This window comes from Aquila chrysaetos, chromosome 12, assembly GCF_900496995.4.
Source record: "Aquila chrysaetos chrysaetos chromosome 12, bAquChr1.4, whole genome shotgun sequence".
Lineage (NCBI taxonomy): Eukaryota > Metazoa > Chordata > Aves > Accipitriformes > Accipitridae > Aquila > Aquila chrysaetos.
In genome coordinates, this window is record NC_044015.1 from 30,727,165 (window position 1) to 30,753,986 (window position 26,822).

Here is a 26,822-nt window from a genome sequence, read left to right on the forward strand (position 1 = left end):
ATTTGCTGCAAATCTTTTCAGTTCTAGGGCAGAACAACAAACCCTATTTCAGCCAGATGAGAGAGAAGGAAGTCCTGTTTTCTGCCCCTTGGGCTGTGCTCAAAGTCATTGCACCATTCCCGTGGGAAGTGACACACTGTGATGATGCTTTTCTTAACTCTGAGAATTGTGGAAGGGGACAGGGGGAGGCGGGGGCGGGAGGAGGGAGGCCCTAGACCAAACAACAAAAATATCACTTGGCAAACTTTCCAAACAGGCAAAGAGAAATAACCCTGTTTTCCATGGCTGTGCTCTTCCATGCGAGTATCTCTGGGTATAACTGTTCTGTCAAGCAGCAGATTTATTATTGCACAAGAGAGAATACCCACAACTTCAGTTACTGCAACATCTTTCCTGATGCTTCAGTCATCTGTGGATAGAAGGCATCAGAAATTATAAAGAGACATAAAGTTAAAATGGGATAATGTCATCTTGGCAGAGGAAAATGCTAAAATGAGTAGTTTGAATTGCTGCTCCTGCTTAGAGAAAGGACTCTGCCTAAAGGAAGGGTAGTTAGGAAAGAAAAAGAATAAGTATAAATATTGTAATTACTTTTTAAGAGGCAAGTTAAACATGCTTAAAATATGCCTTCTTTGTATTTACAGAAATTCTTTTCTGTCTTTCTTTCCCATTGGGTGATCATTGTTGTGGATAATGGAATGAGCTGTAAATCTGAGATACACGACATTCTTGTATGCATACTGGTATTTATTAATCAATACACTGAACATGATTTGACACACTGTGTCCTGTTTAACCCTGTTTTTCTGTCTGTTTAAACTCCTCAGTTTTCTTTGGTAAGTGCTTGGTATTCAGATCCTACAAATCTGCATAAAACCAACACATACCATGAACTGCCTATAGATTCGATCTGCATGAATCTCTCCCTTATACTAACAGCCTTCATATGTGCAAGATAAGACCAAGGGGACAAAAGTGGGGATTAGAAGGGTTCCCTGCCAATTTGCCCAGCTGGAGCATCTCCCCTTCAATCATGCTTCATTATTGATTGAATGCTGAACTCAAGACACTGACCAGTGGATCCTCCACTTGCTAAACACATTGACCTCATAAAACAAACCTTTATAGATCGTTGCAACAGGATAACTTAACCTCACTCCCAGAGAAGCCCTCCTTATAAGATACTCTTCATTATAGCATGTAAAATTATCTCCAGTGCCTTATAAAGAGGGTAGGGATTCCTTTCTCCAGCTAACATCCAAATTAGGCAGGAACAACAGAGGTCTGGCTAGCGTGCCATTGTTACATTACCAGAAACTACTTCATTTCAAAATATTTCTGTATGTAAAGCTAATGCTGCATGACACCAATTTCTATGCCGGAGGGAACCTGATGCAAAGGTTATGCGAATGCGGTGAATGGCTCAAAACTGATTTGTTACACTCTCCCCTTAGTTTAATTTCTTTAAACGAGCAGATTTTGTCCCACTGGTCATTCTAACCTCAAAGCAAAATTGCACCTAGCGCCCGCAACCATGCACTTTCCACCCCTCCTGCCCAGCACAGTCACGGTTACACAGCCCCCAGGATACCCCCTCCTTGTTCTGTATGAGGAATGAAGGGGCATTGCACCATCTTCCCAACGTGTCCTCCATCTCAACTGCTTGAACAGCGGCGTGGGTGAATGCAAGTTGTGAGGCCAGCCAGCAACGCCACCTCGGCAGCTTAGTTTGGCCCCCGTTCATGAGGGTGGTGGCTTTAATGGCAAGATGCAGGGCTGGATGCTGCACTCCTGGAAGCGATGAGCTTTACTAACCTCCTGAGAGTGTCACTCTGACTTTTATTGCACATCAGTTTCTTTTTGTTTATTCCTGTCGCGCTAATACAAATTCTAGCTTTAAAAAAACTTTCTGCTTTTTAGTTATAATTTTCTTCCTTTCCTCTTTGTACTAATGCTTCTCTCTAATCTTATTTGCATTCAAATTACCTCACCAGGTGGTACACCGATCAGAGGTAAGAATGCTGAAATGTGCTTCCAGTTGTCACATCGCTCCATCTCCTGTCTGCCTTGTCCCTTCTCCTCCGGTGTTTCTCATCTCCAGCTTTTACTCTCAGCCCTAACTCTGCCAGCGCTCTCGCTCATCTGCACTCTCCCACTAGTGTGTTTATTTTGGTTGGTTTTTAGCGTGATTTCTTGTAGACTCATCCATTGCGATTTTGCGCTGTTGAAAGGGGGTTATTCAACGGAAAGTTTGCAAACTGGAAAATGGTCCCTGGCCTCCGCCACGGGAGGGTTGATGTCTCCAGCTCCTGCAAGTCTCTGAACTTCCCACGCAGGTGTGGCCTCTGAGGTTTTGTGTCTAGGGGGTTTCAGATGGATTGCTTTGGTGTAAGGGTAAGGAGGTAACATTTTCACAAGAGAATAGTCAAATTCTTCACTGCTGCTGCTGATGGGCATGAAACTCTAATCAGAAGGAGATAAATTCTTGAAAGTTTGAGCAAATCTGGCTCTGACATAAGGAGCACCTTTGTTTGTGTTCCTCATGTTTGCCTTTCAAGTGTGCTAACCCTCTAATGTGGCGGCAGAGTGGAGCGCCACTGCCCCAGACCCTGCTTTCTGAACTGGACATGCTGATGTTGCTTTGCAGCACAAAGATTTGTTTTAAATAGATGAATCGGAAGCACATCTGGCTGCTTTAAGCCTTCATTAATTAAACCCACCCCTGGTTTGACAGCCCAGTGTGCACAGTCCCTGGCTAGTTTTCACAGCCTGTATGCACCAGTAATGACTTTCCAACTGGAGTGTTGTCTTTTCTAGCCTAAACACTCAAAGCTGTCTCTTTAGATTAACTTTAGCGTGTTAATCAGCGTTACATGCTAAGGCCCTTTGAATTCTCTTGTGGTTTTGGTTACCCCTGTTGACTGACCCCTGGATTTCTCGACAGAATGACTACCACCTACAAATCAATACAACCTCGTTCGTTCAGTTTTCCCCCTTCTCCCCTTTCCTCCCCCTTTTCCCTGAATCACTGTTGGAAGTTAATAATCTGACTCTTTGGAACTGGTTCTGTTGCTGGGGGTTAATGTTTTCAGCTCCCGTTAAGTGATTTTAGAGTAAATGTGAATTGCCGTTTGATGCGTATTTGCATTAAGTTGCCTCTGTAGCAAATCTGGGTCAGAGAAAAAGACTGCAAACCTTATTTTGATATGAATGGGCTTATATATCTGTCATTCCTCCCTTTGGAATGCTGGAGATTGACAGCTGTGATGTTACAAGCTCCTTAAACTATTTCTTCATCTCCTTTTTCTACTGCAAATCCTAAAATGAAATGACAGATCGAATGCTAACTAGCCAAGCGCTCTGAGCTCCCAGCCATGCATGCCGAGCGTGCAGCCATCCCGGGGCCTCCCCGCACGCTCGCTGTGCACCCGCCCTGTCTGATGACATTAGTGACTCAGCACCAGAACCGCGTGGATGCTCCATACGTCTTGCTTGGGAACCGAACACATCTCTGTGAAAAGAACCATCCATCTCATAAAACATAAGTTCCCCGCATCCCCACCCCACTTCCCACCCCCGTTTGAGTCCTGATGAGGTATTTTAAGAATGTTCTTGACATTATTTAAAATATATGTGTCCTGTTTGAATGTCAAAGATGACATTTCTGTGAGAGCAAACAGAAGCCACGTGCTGCTCTCCGGCTTCTCCCAGAGGATTTCTGTCAGCCTAATGCCTTTTATTTAAAACGGAGGTCATTGAATTTCTAAAGATAACGACAGATTAGATGAAAGTGCTTTTATGATGGTGAGGTTGTGTCCATGTAGAAGTGACTGTTCTGCCATGTTCTATACCCAGCTGCACTCTTGTTCCTCATTAAGGTAAGTTTGATGCTTTGGAATCCATTAATTTGGTCTGAAAGGAAGGGTGAACTAATGACTCTTAACGAACCCTTTTGGTAGTAATGTTGGGGGGGGGGGGAGGTTTGGTTTGATTTAATTGCTGCTGTGACTGTGTCGCTAGGAGTTGTGTGTCTGGAGTACTTGGGAGGTTCAAGCATTACCCAAGGCCTTTGTGCCAGAGCAGCAGAGAACCCACTCGCAGGGAGCAGCATGTGGTTAGCGAGAGGACCACCTGAGAAATTCTACCATGCACCTCTCTAAACAGGAGGAGTTTTTTCTCTCTAAACACCTCGTTTGGCCTTACCCCCACGTATTTGGTCCTTTCTGTCTGAGACATCTCTGGCTTCCCTCAAATGGGAGGAACTCCCAACTATAATTCAGAATCTCTGTTTGTAGCGTCACTCTTTACCCCTCTGGGACTGCCCCAGATAGTAATTTAATCTTGAAATCCCTATTTGTTCATCAGAAAGACATGGAGCCGCTAGATGCCCATCAGATTAGGCGATAGCTAGCTTCTTAAGGTGACCCATAGATAGTATCAGGAAATCCATGTTTAAGCAAGTTCTGCGCCATTCTTATTTTCAAAGTAGAATATAAGATGTTCATTTCCAGCATTTCTCTGGAATTGAACTCGCTCAACCTTTTGTGAAATCTGGCTGCATTTTCCTGCCCCAGGCTGTAAGAGAGAGCAGAGCTCGGTTGTGTGTCTGGTGGGTGCTGGACTGAACAGGCATTAGATCGGATGCACATGAGGAGATAAAGAAATATCATCATCTCAGGCATTATCCCTCTCCAGTCAGATTTATTTGTTACTTTTCTGTCACCACAGGAAATATCTGAGCTTCCTATACATAAGAGTATTTCTTCCCTGCAGACGTCAGCGTAGCAAAGGTCTGTCTGAATTAACTTTAGATCAGCTCACTTGGGTGTCAGAAGCTTTCTGTCTGGGAAGCCAGGTAAACACCTGCACCGACTTCTGTATAGCTGCAGCTAAACCTTTTCCAGTCTCAAACGAACTGGTTTAAATATAGCTCCAGTATTTCAACGCTATTCTGCGAGCTGGAGCATAAAGCTATCCAAAGAGATTAGAGGAAGCTAAAAGAATATTGCTGTCTCTTTTTGAGCATGTGTTTATACATTTGATTGCACTTTGTATATGATAGGATTTTTTTCCTGTTTCTTGAGCTTTTCCAGTCACAAAAAATAAGTGAAAGGAAAACAATTTCAAAATGAGAAGATATGCTTGCAGGAGCAGACAGTGTTGGGGGGAGGTTGGGTGGGGTAAGTGCCTGGAAATGTTTGTAATGCCATGTTTCTTACTGTCAGAATTCAGATTGACTCATGTCCCTTTAGAAGCACACAGAAGCGTTACCGTGCATTTGACACTGCTGTCGTTTTGCTTCTGATGCAGAGTCCCCTGAGATTTTCTGTACCTGCTGGTGAGAGATCAGAGCATCCTGAAACTCCACTGTCTAAGAGGAGACCTCGTGCTGCTGAGCACGTTGGGTCTCCTCTACTCCCTCTCTGCTCGAGTCCGGCTTGGTGGCAACAGTTGGGTGCTATCAGCAGCTGCCTCTGGTGCACAGGAGAGTGATTTCTCAGCAGCACTGCCATCCAGAACAGGCCCCTTGCATGCCAATCACCGGCATTTCAGGCATAATGACCATAATGAACGCGAACAATGAAAATATATTTGTAGTTATCTTGTTTTGCATAATTGGCAGTGCTGATGGAGGCTAGGTCCAGTCCTCTGTAACAACTGAGAGATGCTGCTGCTATAAATTACAAAAAATAGTGAATATGGGAAAAGCTTATTTTCATTATTAGCGACTCTTCTATGGTTTTGGTGTCTTTCAGTTTTTCACAGCTCCCACAGCAAGTGTTGGTTATCTCAGGCAGCAGTCAGGGTGTCAAAGTCCAACTCCCTCATTGTCAGGGCTTCACAGTGTCTCTTTCTCCACCATATTCACATTTATGGGTCCTTGTTTGGTCTGGGCTTGCCTCTGGCCCTGCTCCACAGCTCCCTGGATTTTATTAGGAGGATTCTCCTTCTATGGGAGGGAATTTTTAGCAGAAGGGGGATTGGGACCCACGCCTGAGCACTGGCTGAAGGAGTGGCCAAGAATACTGCTTCAGGAAAAAAAGTCAGGCAGTGTTTCTGTGAAGGAAGCTGGTGGAAGGCAGGGGGAAGGAGAAGGGAGGGGTTTGGGGTAGCCACGTACTCTAGCATGCAGGGTGGGCAAAATTTACCTCTTCCCTGAGAGGAAGGGCCCTGGTCAGGTTCATTAACATCTGCGTTGCAAGTCCTTTCCTTAGACGAGTGCTGCAACTGCAGCCTGGTTCTTCTGACTCTCGGGTACTTACGGGAGCTTTTCATTCCATGTCTAATTTTATAACCAGGGCAAAAGGTCAGTCCCCCTGCTCTGAGCCAGGGGGGCTGAGGCTGTGAATGCCCTGCTAGAGAAATGGAGCTGCTCCTGCTGCTGGGGATGGAGCTCCGACCTGAATAGATACAGAAGTGTGTCGCACCAAGAGCTGCTGTGTTTAGCTCTGTGCAGTGCTCTCTGGTAGAAGAGAGCACAAGCACCCAATGAGCTACAGAGCAGGATTTCAGAGATCAATTTGTATGGCAGCTTGGAGCTTTTTATATTTGGTTTGTCACCTAGAGGGGACGGTGACAAGCTCTCCATGGCACAACAGTACCCAGTGCTGCCAAGAAGCAGCCCTTATCAGGATCTGCCTTCCCCATGCTCTCTCTGTGCAGTGCACTTTTTAAATGCTTCTTTTAACCACTGTCACTGCAACTAATGATTCTGCCTGAGCACAAGTATATTTGAATAGATAAGTATCTTGGAGAGCTGCTAACGGGGCTGCTGTCTGTGCCCGAGTTTAAAGAGCAAAAGAAAAAGCTAGGAGAGGAGGGAAGGGACTGGCTAGGAGATACCAGCACAGAGTAAGGAGCCTATAAGGGATGCTTGTCAGTCAGCAGGGCTGGCTCCTGCCCTCAGCCCCAGAAAGCTCTGCCTTGTCACTATTCTCCCTGGCACTGGAGAGCAGCCAGGGGTTTTTCTCAGGAGCTGTCAGCTCTTTGATAAACTGAGATGTGTTATCGGGAACAGATCTGAGCCGCAAGCGAGATTGACATGACATTGCAGCGTGGTGAGGAATGGCTGCCCCTCTTCTGCTGGAGCCCCGCTGTGGTTCAGGGTGCTTAGGAGGCAGCGGAGGTTGAGTGGTGCTCAGCAGGGAGAGGTTTCACTCTGATGCGCATGTACCGCTGCAGAGAACCCATGAGCTCCCAAACAAGCTGTTTATTGCTCTTCTCTCTACACGTACGCACGTCCTGATGGTAGATGGTCCTCATGCATCCACTGAAGCTGTGCTACCTCATTGCAGATCAAGACTCAGCCATGCAAACGAGAACAAGGCACCTGGCATAGGAGCACTGGAGGAGTCCATATGAAAAGTCTGCAGTAACATCCTGTGTGAACAAGACCTCACTCAGCAACTTGTACAACATAAATCCCAAAATAATGAATAAATCAGCCTTTCTAGCCCTGGTTTGCAGAGACACAGGAGATTATAAGATGAGATGTTGACAGGGCTAGGAATAGAAATCAGATCCTTTGCACTTGTCAAAGCAAAGAATTCACTGTGCTTTTGAAGGTCTTTGGATGCAGCTTCCATGAACTTCAAGGAAAGGAGCTACTCAGGACTCAGTTCTTCCTTTCCTGTAGCTCCTTGTGTCCTGTCCAGCCTGGACTTGAACCCTCTAAGAGATGAACCTGTTGCCTTTCTCTGGGATGACTGAACTAGAGCCTGGAGCATTTTACACTTAGTTTTTCCCAAGGCTCAGATGCATTTATGTCTCCAACTTTCTGATCCCAGCAATGTCTGAGCTTCTTAACTTTATTCATAAATCTCTGTACCCTGAGATATCCTACACTTTTCTGTAACCATCACTTAGTTGTAGGCTGTCCTTCAAGGAAACCCCTATAGTCCTGCTGACTGTCATCTGTTTACCATGATCCTTCCACTTTCTGCTATCTGTCAGCTATACTGCGGGATCTGTATGTTTGTCTAATGATGATTTATTGCAGTAACTGGTTTTTTTCTGGTTCAGTTGAGAGGTTTTCGTTAACTTCCTTCTGCCTTCTGGGTTCTCACTTGCTCCTGATGCACCATAGTTTGAATAGTCGTGCCAGCCCAGACAAAACCAGAATCCCTTGCCCAATGTCCCTGAGGAGTTTGTAGGCAGTTGTTGACACATTACATGTTTATAGTATGATTCTAGAAATTGGTCCGCATTGGCTGCAGAGCTGACAGGCAACAGCAGCATGTAATCTGAAACTCCCCTCTGCCTTCATTTTCTTCATCCTCTTAAGTTTTCCTCTTCTCTCTCCAGCACTGATGTTGGAGCCCCTAGAGATAAAGAATAGTTTGACTACCCAACGTTTAAGAGGCATGGTGATCACAAGTATAAAGGGTATAAATACCAGTGATATGTATTAAATGGCTAAAAGGGGAATATAAAAAGGTATGTGTTCATGGCAGAATTATCTAGGGATCTTACTTTTTCTAGGGAGACACCACTGTCTGTCACCTGAAGCTCGCTCTGCTTTCAGCCCAGGCAGCTGATGAGGGCTACAGGCTAAATCAGAGACAGGGTCTTCCTTGGGGTGATGACATGCACTCTTTTTTGTTTGTTTGTTTGTTTTTAAATTTGGGTGCGTTTTACAGCAAACACTTTTTCCAGCCAAGCTTGTTGCAAGCACTCAGGATGAACTCTGCAGCACATGTGTGCCCAAAGAGTAATGAGTGGAAATTAAGAAGGGGATAATATATGGTGAGTTCCAGGGAAATCTTCCTGACAGAGAGCACAACCAGGCTGTGGCATCAATTCCTTGAGGAAGTGGTGAAAGACCTATCACTCGGCACATTTAAAATGGGATTGGACAGAACGCAAGTACATTTACAACAAGGAGCAATCCTGCCCTGGCCCCCAGGGATGCACAAGATAACCTAATAGGTCTTTTCCTTTTCTAGATTCTCTGATTCTCTGTGTCTTGTCAATGCTGGGAAGCTTCGTCCTGCTCCACTGCCTGTCATGCTGCTGTCTGCTTGAAGATGTTTTTCCCAGGCAGCATGTAGAAATTCAACATTCTCCCTGAATTAAGCAGCAGTGCTCTGTAGGCTTTGGCCTGTGGGTGTCCAGAGAGTGCCGTGGCTAGAGAAAGCTGGCAGGTCCTTTTGTTAGTAGGTGGAAAGACTTCTGCAAACAAGCTTTCTCTGTCTAGCTGAAGCCTCATTTCCAGCACTAATGCAACAATAGGGAGGGCTCTGTACATCATTTTTATTATATGGCAGAACCCAGGGAAGTTCATTTTTCCCGATGACATATAGACTTATGCTACAGTCTCAATTTATCCTTCTAAATAATGTAGGTGGCAGTGGTTGATTCACATTAGTTTTTCTTCTGTTCTGATGATATGAAAAACTGAGTTTGACCTCTGCAGCTTGAACCAGCGAGAAGGGAGAAGGCAATTTCACCAGCTATTCTCAGTGCCGCTCTCAGTGGTCGTTTTGAACCGTGGCAGGCAGAAATGAGTTCAAATCCTTACAAGCAAAGGGGTTAATGTTTTCTTTTAGTTCAGTATATGGTTTGTGAGCAGAGTTCCCTTCTTACAGGCAATCCTAACCAGTGGAATCTGAGCACTTGGAGGCACTTTAAAAATTATTCCCATGTTGCCTGGGAGAAGCAGGCTGAGCACCAGCCACTTCAGTGTCTGGCCAACAGCCGTTGGCTCCTGCAGTGCCAGCTTGCTGTCATATGCAACCTGCTTCTTTCTTCCTCTGCATCTCCATCTTTTAGTCTGCGTATGGGGCTCGGTTAGGGGAGTTTACATGTGACCAGTTTGCAGTCATCTGTGCTAGGCAAGAAGTTGGATGAAAGACCAGCCTCCTAGGCTGAGCGGTGCTGGACACCAGTGAAATAGGCTGAGCAGATGAGAGAAAATCACCTTAGACCAACACTCACTTCCGCATCATGGGTACTCTACAGGTTCCCCGTGTAAATTGCTGCTCTGTGTGCTCTGACAATTATTGCAATTATTTAGATGTGCCCCTCATGCATCTGGCACTTTGGGGATGGGATCACATCATGTCCTGAGGAACCTGCAGTCTGCGCTAAGCAACTGTTCCTGACCCAAAGCTGGAGAAGCAGGCACTGCTGGGACAAAGGGAGAGTGGCTTACACGCGAGCGCCGTGCAGCAAAATGGGTGTATTGCATTGGTGTACATCTTTGATGTCTCAGACCAAGTTTCTAATCTTTTTATATCACGTATAATGAAATCTGAAAGAACAAGGAGATCACTGACGCGGAGAAAGCTGACAAAAGTCGAAGTGTTTTCTCAAAAGGGGATGTCTGTTGGAAGGAGGGGTGGTGAGGTGGGAGAGATGGGACTCTGCCAGTTTCTGCAGGAAGGTCGCTATTTGTTGAGTGTTTGCTAGGTTTTGTGTGCATCAGATAAGAAACAAACAGCTACAGTTAGTGTGCTTTGTGTTTGGCTGTTTTGATTAAAGGCTTGTTAGACAGGAGTCCCATACGAAGCTGTAATTAACATGTGTGTATGTGTATGGTTTTTTTACTTTATTGAAGCAATGAATATAAGAGGTTGGGGTGGTTGGAAATACATCAGTAACTGGTTCCCTGTACGTTAAAAAAATAAAAATAATCAATTTCACAAGCTTCTAACAGCAGACTGGGTACCTTTTGTCTGCATGCTGGTACCCTGTGGGTAGGGAACATCATGATATATTTATCCAGGAAGATACTCTAAAAGCGTGGGGCATGGCCTTCCTTTTCTGAGGCTGGCTGTTCATTACCAGATTTGCCATAACCTGAATTGTCTGTGTCGTTTTGTTTGTGTACAGGAGCTCTGCAAATAGAGAACAGTGAGGAGTCAGACCAAGGCAAATACGAATGTGTTGCAACCAACAGCGCAGGAACCCGCTACTCTGCCCCAGCTAACCTTTACGTTCGAGGTAAGAGCAGCTTCCACGCAAGGAGGTCACTCTTCTCCTGCCCAAAAGGCTCCATGGCTTTCAGTGACGGAGTATGTTCCCTGTCTTAGAGCCCTGATCACACTTCGTGGATTGTGTGATGTGGCCTTTTGCTCAAAAAACAGCAAGTTAAGTTCAAGCATATCTTTGATCCATGTTGGGTTTGAGTCACATTTCTGGAAATTTGTTTTTGCTGTTTATATGCTGTTATGTAAAATGCTGAAATATGGGCAGAATTGGAATTCCTTTCTCCTTGAACTCCCTAACTTTGTGTCATAGTTGGGATCAAGGGGAGCTTAATCCTCTTAGTATAAACTAACCTTTGGAGGAGTAGTGTAAAACTGGTCGTGCTCTGATGAGCCAGAGGTGCTCAGCTATAGGTGAACCGATATTTAGGCCTCTGCTTTGGAATGTGTGTCTTTAAAAACTGAACAGCTTTTTGGAGTTGTCCTAATCCATCTTACATGCATTGATGATTGAGCCTCTGGGTATTAATGGCTCACACTGGGAACCTGCTGGAAATTAGCCACAATTCATGTAAAGTAATTTTTCTAATGGTTATGCTACGTTGCCGATTTAAAAGTGTTTTCAACATACCAGAATAACTAGGTTTTACATTACAACAGTCTCCTGCCAGTTTTCTTTCTCTACATTAAAGGTGTTTGAGTTAGCTTGGAGAGAAGCAAGGGCTAAATTCCCTTTACTTTCTGTTAATTTCGGCAAGAAAAAAATGTGCTGCTTTATATGAAACTCTGTGTAACCAGAACCACTGGTCAGGAACCCCTGGGAAATGTAGTATGGATTTTCCCAGGAAGAGAAAGAAGATTCCTGTGCTGGTGCAATCCATTGTTTGTTAGGAAGTTAGAAACGGATTTTATTTCCACATAGTAAATCAACTGTCTAATAATAAAATCTCATCTTCATTTCTTCCTTCCTCTGTTTTGAAGAAAGAAAATACAATCTTAAAGCTGTATATGCATTGGTTAGTATGGAAAGAGGCCATGAGAATGATTAAGTCTTCACATTCTGTGTGTTTGCTTCTAGGGGTGGCTTCTGGCATTGTTTTCTTTGCTTATTCTGGGGGACTGCTTTTTTATTTTGCAGCGTAATTTGGATTATAAGAGTCTTTGGAAGACTGAAGTACCCAATTAAGCATATTCAGAAGATGAAGCTATATCTATGCAGTGGAATCACTCATTTCACTCTCACAATGTAATTATGGATGATTTTAAACTCCCTGTATTCTTGCAAGTTCATTTTTCAGGCAAGCTGTACTGAAAGTCATCCCACATTGTCACTTTGCACTCTGAAGGAAAGGATCCTAGTTACCAGATTGGCTGTTGTTGCATAGGTTTGTGTGGATACCCAGCCATTTTGCTGCAGTATTTGGGATGTTTTTGCTTCCTGTGACATGCTCAGGCTCTCAATGTTCTGTTTTCTATAGAGGTGTGCCTGAAAAAAGGTACAGGAGGTTCAAGAGGTAGAAAAACCTCCTCTTAACAACTTTCCAATTTCTTACTAATGAACGCTCTTTATTTAGCAAGTGAATCCTGTAGGACTGAGGAGTGTACTGAATTTTACACTTGGCTTGCTGCTCAGCAAGATTCGTCTGTCCTGTTTGGGCTAGGCATGGGCCGTGGATGGTCTGCACATGTGAGAGGATCCTGACTTTCACCGAAGAAAGCATGTTTTTAGACATATGCTTTGCTGTTAACTGTCATTTTCTTACACATAAATTTTTGGAACAAGCCTCTTTATTGCACATAATCTTTACAATGTCAGTCTCCAACCTGTGTGATCCTGATAAAGCCCTGCTGTATATTTAAGACAGGATACCCCATAAATTACTATCAGATGAAACTCACTGTGCATACTAGGTCCTAGATGGTATTTGTGCTTACAGTTTCTAATAGCAAATGTTCTACCAAAAAATATCATATTGTTACCATGTTAGTTAATGACTTCAAAAAGTTAGTCAAACCAAGAACAATACTTTAATTCTTTAACAAGCAAGGAAAAAAATGAAAATATCTTACTTTCTCAGGTCTGGGACGCAGAATAAAAGAATCCCTGTTTTTTCTTCTTGTGACAGTCCTACAGTGTTGTCATTAGACGGATCAGTGACTTCCAGTAGGGTCTTCAGAAAGTGCCTGCATCTTTACTAGAGAAGACATTAATTAATGCTAAATTACAGTGGAAATTACAGTGGAAATTGTAGTGGAAATTAAGTGTGTCAGCTGCACTGCCACTGCATGGTGGTTTCATAATGATTGACCTCATTGCAGTGAATACCTAAGAAGCTGGCCACTTTCTCGGAAAGCATGTCTGAGTACTGAGCAGCAGTACTAATTTCCACCCTGTGTAGTTCTCAGGACTGCTTGTGCCTGCTCTCATTTACAGCCTATTGTTTTTTTAATAGTTCAAATGTTAGTGTCTTGACTCTTGGGGTTTATGTTTTTGATCATGTCCTCCCCTTTCCTAGCCTCCCAGGTAGTCCTTTGTGAGTGTGCTGTGTTAGAAAGCACAGGCTCATTAGCATCTTTATCATACTTTTCATGCTAACAAAGGAAGATACTGGGTGCTGAGAGGGAGTATCCAGGCACTGCTCAGGGCTTCCTATATCAATGAAAGAACAGGAGGCGGAAGGAGCAGGCTACACCGGTGTCTTGTCTCTGTGAATCCTTTAGAGCCAGTACTTCTGCACAGATGGACTTCATTAAAAGTTAAAACATTTCCACACCAGGGATTTGTAAAGGAAAATGGATGCATTTTCCTTGAAGCTGTTGTTTTCACCTTACTAAGTGTGCTGGAAAGCAACTCTCATAAGCCTTCTGCTTCTGGACTGACAGGTTGGTCTGTCTGCTGCTGCAGAGCCGGGATGGGGCTGGGGACCGGGGCTGGGAGCTGACTGCCTCCCACTGCTAGTCTTCAGCCCTCCAATGCATGGAGGGTTGCAGAAAACATCCAGACCATCAGAGGAGCAAGAACAGAGTGAAAGCAAGAGCGGAGAGCATGTCAGGGCAAGGTGGCTATCTGGGGCATAGCAGGGACTTCGAAGGGGACACAGGTGGCATATTCCTATCCTGCCCCTTCAGCACAATGCTTGCTGGTGCTGGTCTGGATGTTGTCATTACCACCATGAAGGAACACTAATCCATTTGTGGTCCATGGTTACATGTACCACAGTACATCGTAGCAATGATTAGATTTGGGACTTTATGGTGCTGCAGGGAGAAGGGAGGGGAATAGAAATGTATGGAAGATGCAATTCTTCTAATCCAGAGAGCTTACTGTCTTAATTTAGCAGCAAAAATGCAAGAAGTTGATCCAAGACATATGAGAAATTGATTTAAGAGTAGAAGGCAGATTGGACCTAGTGTGGGGGGGAAATAAAAAGGCGGTGTCATTTTGTCATGCTCACTGGGAGTATAGGTAATTGCACTGATTCACCTATGCTGTTGGTTTTTTATGAACACATTTCACTCTTCATTTGCCTACAGCTTCAGGGACATCTGCACAAAGAGGAGGATTTTCAGCCAAAAGACTTGTCCTATGAAATGCCTGTGAAGGTGGTGGCCTGTGCGGTGCTCCCCTCAATAGAGGCACTGGTACTTTTTCCCTGTATGAAAGGTTTTTTCTGCCCTTCTGTTTCTCTACATGTGGCATTATTTTATTCCTACTTCAGTGAAGCAGATGAGCAGGAGGACTGTGTATAAGAATATCCTTATTAATACACTGCGGAGTTCACTAGGTATGTTCCCTGGTGCTGCTTACAGCAGTGAGCAATGCAGATGCTATTAGAATAGTACTTATTGGAGCATTGGCTGCATACTTCCCCATGAAATGAGAAATCTGCTGCCCAGTTTTCACTTCTTCAGTGCTGCTTTTCAGGCCTTCAAGGTATGGTCCAGTGGGGCGAGTGCAGTGAGTTCCCTGGCCCAAAATGCTACACATACTGTAGAGAAGGAGTTACATAGCTGCTTTTAAAAAAAGACCATTTAAAACTGAATCGTCTCCTCTGTCCCCAAATCACAAACTAGTAAATCAGACTGCAGTAAATAGAAATGGTATTACTGCAAAAATCCCTGCTTTCTTGATCTGCTTTTCGAAAGGCCAGGCTAGTATTTCATTTGGCAGCAGGGAAACTTGCTTGGAGTCTGAAGTTTTATTTGCCAAGTTTCACTAAGGAGCCATCACCCAAAATGAAATCAGGATTGCGGCTCTGTCCCTGGCAGCGATTCTCTGGCCTCCGCAGGGTTTTACACTTGGGGACTAGGCGGCAGGTTAGGCTCAGACATGGAGGGAGCTTACTGAAATGGCTACTTGCGGCTATATGATGCTTACTGCAGTGGGGACCTTGTGTAAATAATAATAATTCTGAATGACTGACATGGGCCTGGAGCAACAAGACTTGAAGCATTTGAAAAGGACATTCTGTGCTTATGTAATATTAAAACAGCTAAAATAGCAACAGCAGTCAAAGCTTGAGGCTGTTGCCAGGAGAAGAGTTAAAACTGAGGACAGTGGTCAAACAGTCAGCGACCAAAACTGGGGATGTCTGAAAAATGGCTAAATAATGGGGAATACGTTTGTTTACAACCCAGCTACATGCACACTTCTGGCAATGTGCTCTGTTAAACCTGCCTCTCGTCAGGGTTGATGGTGGTGACATTACTTGACCAGAGAGGGGCACTGCCGGTGCTTGAGGGCCTGGCAGTGATCACAGACAAGCAGAGACTTGTGGGGGAGATGCCTGGATGACAGGAAACACGAATGGGCAGTTGAATCAGACCAGATGACCCAGACTGCTGCTTTGGACAGATGTCTGCCCTGGACCATCAGAAGCAGCAAAAACAGGCTGCGATAGAGGCCACAGAGTAACTACCCCTCAGCAGTTGGTACATGGCTGAGGAGGGCTACGGGTCTGAAGGGCCACGATCTCCCTGTGTACACTCTGTGAAGTCTTGACCTCAAGATAATGCTGCAGTACAGCAATGCAACAAAGAGCAGTGACCCTTTCATGAAGAAAGTGCACTCCTCTTTATGGGATTTCAGTATTTTTAACTTCATCTCCTCTGCCCCTGGGTGCTGCTCCATGCTGAAGCTACTGCTATAGCCAAAGTTAGAGCAGCTGTAGTTCGGGCAGATGCATCTTGGCTAGTTGTAAGCAGGCTCAGGGTGAGCACAGCCAACGGCATGGCCAGAGCTGCACAGCACTCAGCACCAGCAGACGTTTGCTGCTCAGCTGTGACTGTGTGTATCCTTGTACTGGAGCTGGCTGGCTTCAGAGCCGGAGAGGCACATAGAGGCTTCTGCCAAGTTTTCTCTTCCCCATGTATTACTAGGAATATTTTTGTCGTATTTTCTCCTGGGGTGAAGTGTGTTCACCATCAGTGTTTCTATGAGCATTTTGCTATGCTGTAATGATTATAATGGTCACGGTTTAATAAATAATAGTTCTTTGTCCTTCTGCTAGCACATTTCGTCTAAAGATTTCCATGTGCTTTATAGAACTCAACTAAATAAGCTTAACAGTTTTATTCCTTGCAAAGTCCTTTGACGGTTAAAACTGCAACGCAAGGCTCAAGTCTGATTATTTGTAAAATTACCTGTATGGAAAATAGAAGGAGAGTGGCTGGTGGCTCAGTGCATGATAATGCAACACAGAAATGGACTCGGAAACCTATTTCCCCCTCCTTCCCACATGACCTGCATAGACATCTGTGGAACAATTAGGCCTGCGTATCTGTGCCGACTAAATGTCCATTCCCTCCCCTTCCACATCCACTTACACAAAGGGTTAGGAAATCCATCTCTGGTGCTCTGAGATTTTCTGCTCTTAATTGAATTCATGCATGCATGTGTGTGCACTATGAATGGGAAAGGATGGTTGGGCGCCCTGAGCATCCTGTCTGTCTCTCTAGGATGGAATATACTCATCACTGTGGCATGAGAACATTGTTCATTGCATATAATGGGAGGTTGTCTTATTCTCATGTAATCTGGCGTAAAAAAGACAATCTGTCCTTTTTTTCCTCTATACCTCTAAAAGCTGTAAAGGATAAAATTTGATTTATGTGGAGTCCTTGAGACACAAGACGTGCGTTTGGAGATAAGCAGGAACAGGTTCATCCCCCTCTGGGTTTTTGTTAACCTCTCTGTCTTTTCGATTCCAAAGTGTCTGGGTTTGCCTTTATATTAATGCCTTGCATAGCACCAGAGGGTTTTCAGCACAGGACAGATGCTGGCAGTTCCCAGCAGAATTGCAGAGCCAATTGGGATAATGAACTTTTTTGTTGCTTTCAGGAAAGTATTAGCTTCCCACTCTGAAAAGCTTTAGAAATGTGTTCCTTTGTTTGAGCTAGTGATCTAAACTCTTAGACCTGTGCATTCATATCCTGGCCACAGCCCCCTGCCTTGTTTCAGGGAGCTAATGCCCAAGAATACACAAAAGCAGACCCATGAGCCCAAATTCATTCTTTCTGCAACAAGCTGCTGTGGTTAGAGTATTGCTGCTGCTGCAAGCAGCAGACAAGCATGTCTGCGGCAGGGTAAAAGCCAAATTCAGTTGGCATGGGAATTTCTGCTTACAGAGCACTGAACCCATCTGACAGTCAGGACTGGCAGACACATCCCTGATACGGCCTCGCTCTTGCTTCTTTGGTGTTTCAAGTTGGATCTCAAAAGGAGCCCCATTTTTACCTTCTGGAGTTTGCTATTCTCTGGTGTGACTTGATGTTACTGCTGTGACTTGATATGCACGTAGACTGGCATGCTCAAGTTAGCTGCCAGGCAGCTCAGGTTCGTGGGAACACTGTAGCATGCCTATTGAGCCATGGTATTCTACACAAGGGATAGATACTCTGGGTAACACTAGCTTTAAATCTTCTATCCCTACATGGGGGGGGGGGGGCAGATGTCATTTACTGTCACTGCTCAGAGTCATTTGTTTTGTAAAAAAGCAGAAAACTGTTGATAAAACATGCTTCTTAGCTTAGGAGTGACATGGATAGAGAACCGGAGATAAGGCAGCATGTGAATGGGATCTGTAAGGAGATGAAACTTTCAATTTACATTTATCAGGTTTATCTCGGGTAAAGCAGCAACTGTTTAAGCATTAACTAAAGGGAAAGGAGAGAGAACTTTCTGCCCAGGTGTTCGGTCTTGCCTTACAGCTGTTCCAAAATAGCCTGCTACTGGGTTTTATTCCCCATAAACCACTAATATAATAAGAGATTAAGAGATGATCCAGCAATTAGTGACAAATAGCAGGCCCCAAACTTGTTCCTGTTCGACAGACCAGAAAGTAATCTGTTTGAATTACCATGTTTCACATGTGTTTCCTCACCTTTCCAACTGTAATCTGAAGTGTCAACACGTAGGGAAAGCCACTGCTGGAGCCTACTCCTGTCCATGCACACTGATGCAGTGCAATCCCTGCCAGGCTCCCCAAAACAAAGCTCCTGGCTGTCCCCCAGCTGCAGCAGCACCCCTCACCTTGCCCCCAGACAGGCCAAGTGGCACCACAGCGAGACCCCTTGGTATGGCTGGGGTCCGTCAGCCCTTCCCAAGGGCAGGGGGAGGCTCTGCAGCTGCTGTGCTTCTGCAGCAGGGATGAGTGTTCCCGTAGCTGTTTCAGCATCATCCCCCATCCCGTAGCTGTTTCAGCATCATCCCCCATCATCCCTCAGCATCACCCTTCACCAGCCTCTTGCCGTTCAGTCGCACAGTCCGAACGGGTGCAGCGGGTTGGTCCACGCTTGCAGCGCTTGGAGTTTGTGTTGCCCTATTGCGATGTTAGTGCTGCTTGCCAGAAATGCAGCTGTTCGTGGTACACCTGGTTTGCCAGACGCACTGTCCTTCCTGGGCAAGGGCAGGAAACAAATCCTCCCTGTTGGGAAGAGCTGAGCAGAAGGCAGAAGCCCTTCGCTGTCTGCTGAGGCCGTGCAGATGTGATACGCTCCATTAGATTAGGAAGTAAAGTGGTGGCTTGGGAGCAGCAATAAAGAGGTTCCCTCCCATCACAGGGTCTCACAGGATTGAATGAGCCTTATGTTAAAGTTTTGTGGACCAAGAGGTAAATCCCCTGTCTGAAGCAGGCTAGAGGAAACCTGGACCTTAAGCTAGGACTGTTTGTTTTGAGGATGTCCAGGTGGGATCCTCACTGGATGTGGCCCTTGCTTATGGGCCAGTTAAGCTCCGAGTTGGCTGGTTTGGTCCCCTGGTATCAGTTCAGTTGAAGAAATGTAAACAACTGTTTTGCTGTTCTCCTGCAAGCTCCATTACACTTCGTAGGTCACTGTTGTAGCTGTTATTGGCAGTTTGTTGCCTGGTCTGTACCATGTCAGTGTTGGTTAAAATCCTGTCCTCTAATCACTGGAAATGGCTGACTGTACTGTTGTACTGTATAATGCCACATACTGTTCTCTAATTTGCAGTGTTTCTGCTGGAAAGCAAATTCCTCCATCCACCTTCTCCTTCCCCCCATCAAAAATGTGACTCATAAGCAGTCTTTAACTATCAAATCCACTTCTGTATTCTCTCAGCGAGGGTTCGATTACAGCTGATACACCACAGATCTGTAGCTGGAGTGAGGTCACTCCTGCTAGAGAAATAAGATCTCCTTTGTCTATAAGGAAAATGCAACTAACCTTCTACTGTCTCTCCCGCAGGAAAAAAACTGGGACCTGCTCAATTCTCTGGGTGTTTTTGTCCTTCTGATTTTTTGTCTGTCTCTCACTCGCAGCACAGTGTACCAATAAGGCTCTCCCGAAACTGAGCCCAGCTGAGACTGCGCCTGTCTGTCGCTTGCCTAATACCTCTCTGCTGCATTTAGCTCTTTGTTTGGAGAGGGAGAACAGCTCTTCATGGTAGAAGATTTTTCATTCACCACTTGGAACATTTCTTTCATACGTGATAAAATTGGGATCTACATATATGCTCTTCCCAGTGTGTGGTCAATGGATTTAAAGTGCCTTTGCCATCATCTTTATAGCTGGAGTGGGTGTGTGGGAGCACGTCAGTCTGTGTGATGGCTGGAGTCCCTTGCTCTGTGCGTGTGCGTGAGTGTTTTGCGCATGTAAACGTGTCTGTGCATCCAGCATCTGGCCCAGTGCGGGGCCGCCCCCGAAGCACCCTCCATGTGAGTATGTGTGGGACGTGCAGTCCCCTCCGCCCTGCCTCAACGAGTGGTGAGCGGGTCAGGGAGGCGGAGGGGCCAGCCCTGCTCCAGGCCAGAGCGGTGCGAGTGCGGCGCACTCTTGTCCACGACATGGAGTGGTGTGTGTGCACGGTGGGAAGTCATGGCTGACCTCTGTAGTCTTGTCTTGTCGTTTCAGTGGTGTGCGGACAGATGAAGCTTGGCCTGTTTTTACTCTCTGTGTTTTTCCTTGTCTTTTTTTATTCCCTCCTCATCTTCATCGCACTCTGCCATCAAACAAAACAAACTTTCATCTCTCAGATCAGCGAGAAGGTTGGTCCTTTTCACTTCTTATCCATCTACAGTACACCACGTCAGATGGGACTTTTCCAGTAGGGAGAGGAGAGCCATCCCCAAAAGGGGAGGGGGCCCTACAGACTGGCTCCCTTCCAGGCACGGCCACAGTGTGCCTGATGAAATCTGCTTACTGTTTGCTGTGACTCTGGTGATGGCATTGATACTTTGCTTGCATGCCTTTGTTGCCTGACATTTAAAATGCACAGAATATATTTTGCATGCAAATACCAGCCAGGGTGGTTTTGTTCAAAGGTAGGGTGGGAAGAAGTGCATGCTACTGTATGTGGGGTCCTTCTCTAACCCATTACCTGTGCTAGGTGCCAGTGTAATACCTCTAAACTGCTGCTGCTTTCTGGCCAGAGATCAAGAGCGGTCTTTGGAAGCAGAGATCAGAATGATCTCCAGTCTCCTCTTGAGTATTTAGGGAGAGCGGGTTCCTCAGTTTCTCCTGTAGCTTTAAAAGTTTTAACTTTCTCTAGAGGCGAAAAGCTTACTTTTGATCTCAGCTGGAGAAGAACTCAGCATGCTGCCCTCCCTTGCCACAGGGCAGCAGGGGCAGCTGGCTGAGAGATGCAAGGCCCTTGCGCTGAGGCAGCTTCCCTGCTCCTCGGCAGTCCCCACTCTGGGGGTGGCCAGTTCTCCGTGCTTGGACAAGGGCCCTTTGCATGAGCAGGTCTGCCTCTCCTTTCTTCCCTGGGGCTGGGTCTTTCTCTTGCTGGCAGGAGAGCTCTGGCAGTGGCCCCAGCCTTACCTAGGATGGCTCAGGGAGTCCCGTGGCGATGTGCACAGGAGCCCGTAGCCACTCGGCAAAACCTGATTTGTACTTTGCACTGCTCTGTCCTGCTGCCCTCAGAGAGCCAGAGGTGAATAAAGGACAATAGTGAAAGGTGATTCCAGCTTTTAAATTAAATCTAGCTTGGGGCACTCATAATTTCATGCTGAGGAAAGCTGGTGGTTTTGGCCAAAGTCCTGAGCTAGTTTCCAGAGATGACTCCTTCACTGAGCAGGTACCGTGCGGGTCCATCCCTCCACATGCACTGGAGGAGAGGGATGCTCGCAGCAGCTCTCCAGCCCGGCGCTGCTCCCAGGTGGCACGGAGAAGAGACCCTGGCTCCTCTCACACATGCCATCAGGCAGCTGCATGAGTTGATCTTACAATCATCACTGGAACAAGTTTTAACAAGTTGTCATAGCAGTTGTTCCAGTACACTGACTTCGCTGCCATTTCTCTCCCTGGAACGTGCTCTCATTTAGATTGTACTGAGGCACGGGGCCCTTGTTGTTTACCCTCTAAAAATAGATTTCGTAGAGGATAAAATTACTTGAGCCCAGGACAATGATGAAAAATGAGAAGAAGGAAGAAAAGAGAAGAAATTAAAGCCGAGGCCCAAAGCCTCCTAGATTTCAGTGAATTTGGAGCACCGCTGTGATGGCTCAGGCACCTCTGGAGAATAAACCTTTGACAGGGCACTTAAACGTTTTAGCCGCATGGTTTAGCTGAGGGGAGGTAGCCGAGAATGGATATAAGCCAGCAGGAGCGGATAATTTCTCATTCTTTGTGTCGACCCCTCCTTCCCACCCCACCAAAAATACCCACGTACACAAATATTTAATGTGAAGCCAGAAATTAGTTTCTAAATATTCCATTGGGATTTGCCGTGCTTATAATTTGTTTGGCACTGATAATTACATCTTACATTTTTCCAGCTTTACTTAAAAGTGTGTACTGCTCACCCATGCATTTAATTATTGCTCTGTGACTGCTACAAGGTTATTTATTAACGAGTTATTTTATCTTGATACAGTGGATCTTTTCTCTTATTCCCCTCCTTAATGTTGTGTTATTTTCATCAGAGAAATTTCAGAGAGTGAATGCAAATTGCATAGCTCCACAATCTTGCTCTCCCTTACTTTGCTATTAGTATGTCAGTATGCTGAATGCTGATGTGTCTCCAGTGCTGCACCACTGTAATGATATATCCTCTTTTATATGTGGTTGTCAGCGCAAATAATTAGACCTAAAAGTTATAGCTGAAATATAATCCAAAAATGGCAAGGCCCTGTTTTGGAAATTGTCTATAAAATGTCAGCACTCAAGGATGCATTGGGAGCATAAATAGTACAGCATTGTTTGAGCACAAGATTAGACTGTAAATGCATTTTTTCTGGTTCCAATTTTTCCTCTCCTGCTGTTGATTCTGTCAATAGATTGTGAGACTCCAGCAACTGCCTTTCCATTTGAAGTCCTTCCTTAAAATGATAGCACTAGGGAGAGATGAAAGGTGTCTACAGATGAGTAAACCATGCAGACCGATGATCATGTTTGAGGCTATCTCCTAAATTCACTCCTTCCCGACTCTGAGGAGGTGGTTCCTGAGGAAGGCGGGAGTTTTGGGCAGGGTAGCAGTGTGGCGAGGGCAAGAGCACACCCCGTGCACAAAGGATCCTCCAGCTTGCCTGGCTGGAGTAATGAAATTGGGCAGCCTCACCTTCTCAAAGACGTGCCCCTGCATCGCTCTCTACTACTCATCCCAGTCGGGAGGTTACATAGAGCACAGCCCTCCGAACCTGCGTTTGCTGTGCTGGGGCCTGGGGAGGAGCAGCACAGCCCAGGCAGTGCTGGTCCTCCTTCAGAGCGAACGGGACTTCAGACTGGTGTTCTTCCGTGCAGAGGAAGAGCAAAGGGCAGAGGATGTCAGGGCGGTGGTGCAGGACCAGAGCAGCTGGGATTGCCTCAGAGAGGAGCAGAGAAGTGGGCAGAGCATGGGCACAGCTCTCCACTGCCATGGGGCAACACGCAGCGAGCCTGCAACAGGGGTGCCAGGGAGGGGGAAGATGAAGCCCAGTTAGGCAGACCCCAGGTAGGCATGGTGGGAAGGAAACCCAGAAGCAAGAGCAGGCAAGTAGAGGTCCCTGCATCTCTGCAAGCTGGAGGGAGAGGTGTTAGCATTGTAGTTTGCTCAGCTGTACTGTGGCCAAAGTAGCCAGCAGGGAAAAACAATTTGGGTTCCCCTTCCCTAGCAGCACCGCACGGTTTTGGAATCATGGGCAGTCTTCCTGGTACTGTTGTGTGTTTCCAGCAGAGCCTCGCTGTGTGCCAGCAGTGTCTCATCACGCAAGAGGGGCTGAAAGCACCAGCCTGTGAGCCCTGAGCACTCATGCCCAGAGCTCAGAGCCTACAACTCTTGCAGACAGCAGCAGGGAGGGAGGGTCCCTGGTTCTCCAAGGGGGTAACGTCACCCTCAGAGGGAACCTGAGACGTTAGGAAACAGCCACTCCTGTGGCGAAAGGAGCTGGGCAATCGATTCATGCTCTTTGCTCTCAAGCCAAGGAATGTGCATGTTAATGCATGCTGAATTATTAACGTTTCTCAATCTCAACCGTTGTGGCTGTTGTGTTGCCTGCTCCCCTCCTTCCTCCCCACGGTCCCCGCAGTGGGTGGGGAACCAGTCTCCACGCTGTCCTTTCTCCCTGTCCTGTGGGATCCAGGGCACGGGCTCAGGTTGCGCTGCACTGCTCACCACTCCAGGGTTTCACTTGACTTCTCAGGGAATGCTCTCTACGGGGAGGCATGCTGAGTAGTGGAGCAGCACAGAGCCCTTACAATGCCTATTCTTGGGATGAATGACAATGAATCTCATTTTTGACAGTCTGCTGGTTTAACTAAACCTCTGAATTACACTATTGTCCATTGAAATCATTTTAATATTCACAGCAATTTTCCCTGTGCTGTTCTTGCAAAACCTCCAAACCACCTTCTCTGATCTTTATCCAAAAAGAAGATTAAAAAAAAAAATTGCAAATTCTTGTCAAGAAAATTGTAATAAAAAGGGAAATTTCATTGCTGCAATAAATGAAGAACAACAAAATTTTCTGGAGCACTTAAGGTAGCATCATGAGCTGTGCTAGGCCATGTGATTTGACTTGTAAATTGGACAGAAATTCTAAGAATGCTGCTTTTTGAGGAGTTATACTGATTTAAATTATTACCAGACTCTTAAGCTAGAAAAGCAAGCGACTTAAATCGCTGGCTTGAGCCTGAGGAATGTGTTGACGGTGCTCTGCAAGCTGCTGTGAGAGCTCTGCCAGCTCTCGCTAATGCTAACTGACAGCATCTCCCCTTCTCCTTCCGTGCTGACTGGGACAAGAAGCTGCCAATTATCCCCCAAGAGGATGAAAGGCTGATGGAGCCCGTCCCTTCCATTGCACATGCTCCTGCCAGAGTATTGTCTGGGCCAGATCTCTCACCAAAGGCTTCGTCCTGACCCCCTCCCGCCTCCCATGTTGAGAGCTGACCCCTACCCATGGCATCCATTTTTAGCAGCTGTGGTGCCTTGGGCACCGCTGCTCTCTGGTACGGAGCAACGAGCCCATCTTAGCAGCTCTGCTGGTGTGCTAACGAGGGGCGGCCGGTTCAGCCGTTCAGGGTTGCAAAAATATACCGCAGAGGCCTGTTGAACTGCTCGTCTGTTGCCAGGCTTGAGAGCTGAGGCCCCGCACAGCTTCCTGGCATGCCGCAGGCTGCAGCGTGCAGGAGGCATGGCCTGTGTCGAGGTCGATGATGCTGCAGCCTGCCCACCCTCTAGTACGGTTTGATCTGCAGGAGAGTTTTCCTTGCCATTCATCCCTTTTCTAGGCACACAAACACACTAACCACCTCTGCTGCTCCCCTGTGGGTAGGACAGGGGAGAGCCGCTTCCAAAGGGGCTCAGCCCTTCCCTTCACCCTGCTGAGTGAGCCCCCAGCCCCGTCGAAGTGCATCTCCCCTGTGCTGTCCACAGGGGAGCAGCCTGCAGTCGGCTGCTGACTTCCCCAGGGAGAGACGGCTGCAGCGCCCACAGGCGCTGCCTCTGCAGGACACATCAAGGGCGACATGGCACTGATGGGGCTTGGCATGGCCCCAGGAGCACCCTGAAAGCAGTGCTTGACACGGGGGGCACAGCGTGGGGTGCAGGGGAGTCTGCAGCGGGCTGTGCTGCCTCTGGTCTCACAGGGCTGGGGCTCAAAATCTGTTTGTGCATGCTGGGCTCTGGCCTTCCTGCATGACCTCTTGTCTTCCCGTGTCCCTGTACGTGAGTTCCTGTGCACCTTCCCTCTCCCTGTCCCTGCCCTCACACTGCTTGCTTTCTGACTCTGTAGTGGCCTCCGGTGCCTGCCGGCCTGTTTGCCTGGTGCATGTGCGTGAGTGCTCTGTGCAAACCTATGGCTTTATCCTCGAAGTTTGCTCTTTTTTATTTTAATACAGTGTGGGTGGGTGGGTTTGGTCCTTGGATGGGGACAGAATTTGAACAGCTTCTACCTGGAATAATTTGATGCCATGTTCGTTGGAAAACGAAACCTGACTCTTAACGAATGGTGCTGGGATGCTTTGGTTGGAAATACACGCCATCATGTTAAACCATTGCCATGTCCATCAGGTTAACTCCGTATTCTCATGACTGCGTAGCACTTGAGTACACTTTCAGTTCTGTCTCGTTTGGGGAGCGCTGCCCCGTCAGTCAGGTAACGCCTCACTGGCGATCGCTCATGTAGCTATTGATTTGAGATTTAATAATTGATTAAAAGAAACAACCAGCAAGACTTTGGATTTAGACATTCAAAAAAAAAAAAGCAAAGCAAGTTATCCTTCCCCTGGCTGGTAAGGAGCTAATGAGCCCTGTTTTGTCACCGAGACGATGTGTAGTACACACACGATGTTGACAGTATTGTCTAATTTATCACGAAGTCTTAGCTCTGTTGTACATGCTAGTGTGGGGGCTTCCGCGTTCAGTCTATTTCTGCAAGCCTGTTGGTTTGGGGATGAATCATCAAAGAGAGCACTAGTGAAATTTCATTTGGGGAGAGTCAGCTTGGCAAGCGGAGCTGACACCTCTGCAGCTCACCAGGCTGTCAGCAGCTTTACCGTCTGCGGAGATGCTGTGGTAGCAGGAGCCAGCCCAGCAGAGCCGTGTCCCCCCGGCCCCCCAGCGCCCGTGGGGCCAGTCATGCCTGCGGCGCATTGTGAACTGGCACCGCTTGGGCTCCTGCCCGATTTCCACCTGTCCCGAGTGCTGTGGCTGTTTGCTGCTCCGCCAGCCCGATGCACTGATGGAGGAGCGTAATTGGCCGGGAAAGGCTCCTCGGGAGCCGGTCAGTCGTGAACCCAGCTGATGCTCTGGGGCTGCCTTTCTGGTGGAGGAGGCTAGAGGAGAGCAGGGCTGCTGGGCAAGACACGTTCGAGCAGTTTCCCTTTTTAACTACAGACTAAAATGAGCTTGCCCAGAGGAGACAAAGATTTACCGAGCACAGTTGTTTCTCTACCCTTGCTTAAATAGGCCCATAACACTAACCCTGAAGAAGGGGCCTCATTTCTCAGTGTCATTTT

At 46.6% G+C, this 26,822-nt stretch overlaps 1 protein-coding gene across 24 annotated transcripts in view; it reads left to right on the forward strand.

Moving 5' to 3' along the window:
- The window catches only part of PTPRF (protein tyrosine phosphatase receptor type F), a 395,117-nt gene that overhangs the window by 289,284 nt on the left and 79,011 nt on the right, over positions 1–26,822 (forward strand). For 10 of the 24 annotated variants that reach the window (XM_030032473.2, XM_030032481.2, XM_030032476.2 and 7 more), the window contains 3 exons: positions 1,995–2,012; positions 10,834–10,944; positions 20,423–20,434. In XM_030032473.2, the coding sequence (XP_029888333.1) occupies positions 1,995–2,012; positions 10,834–10,944; positions 20,423–20,434 (141 nt within the window). The remainder of the gene's footprint in view (positions 1–1,994; positions 2,013–10,833; positions 10,945–20,422; positions 20,435–26,822) is intronic. The other 14 variants (XM_030032480.2, XM_030032484.2, XM_030032485.2 and 11 more) reach the window with 3 other exon arrangements.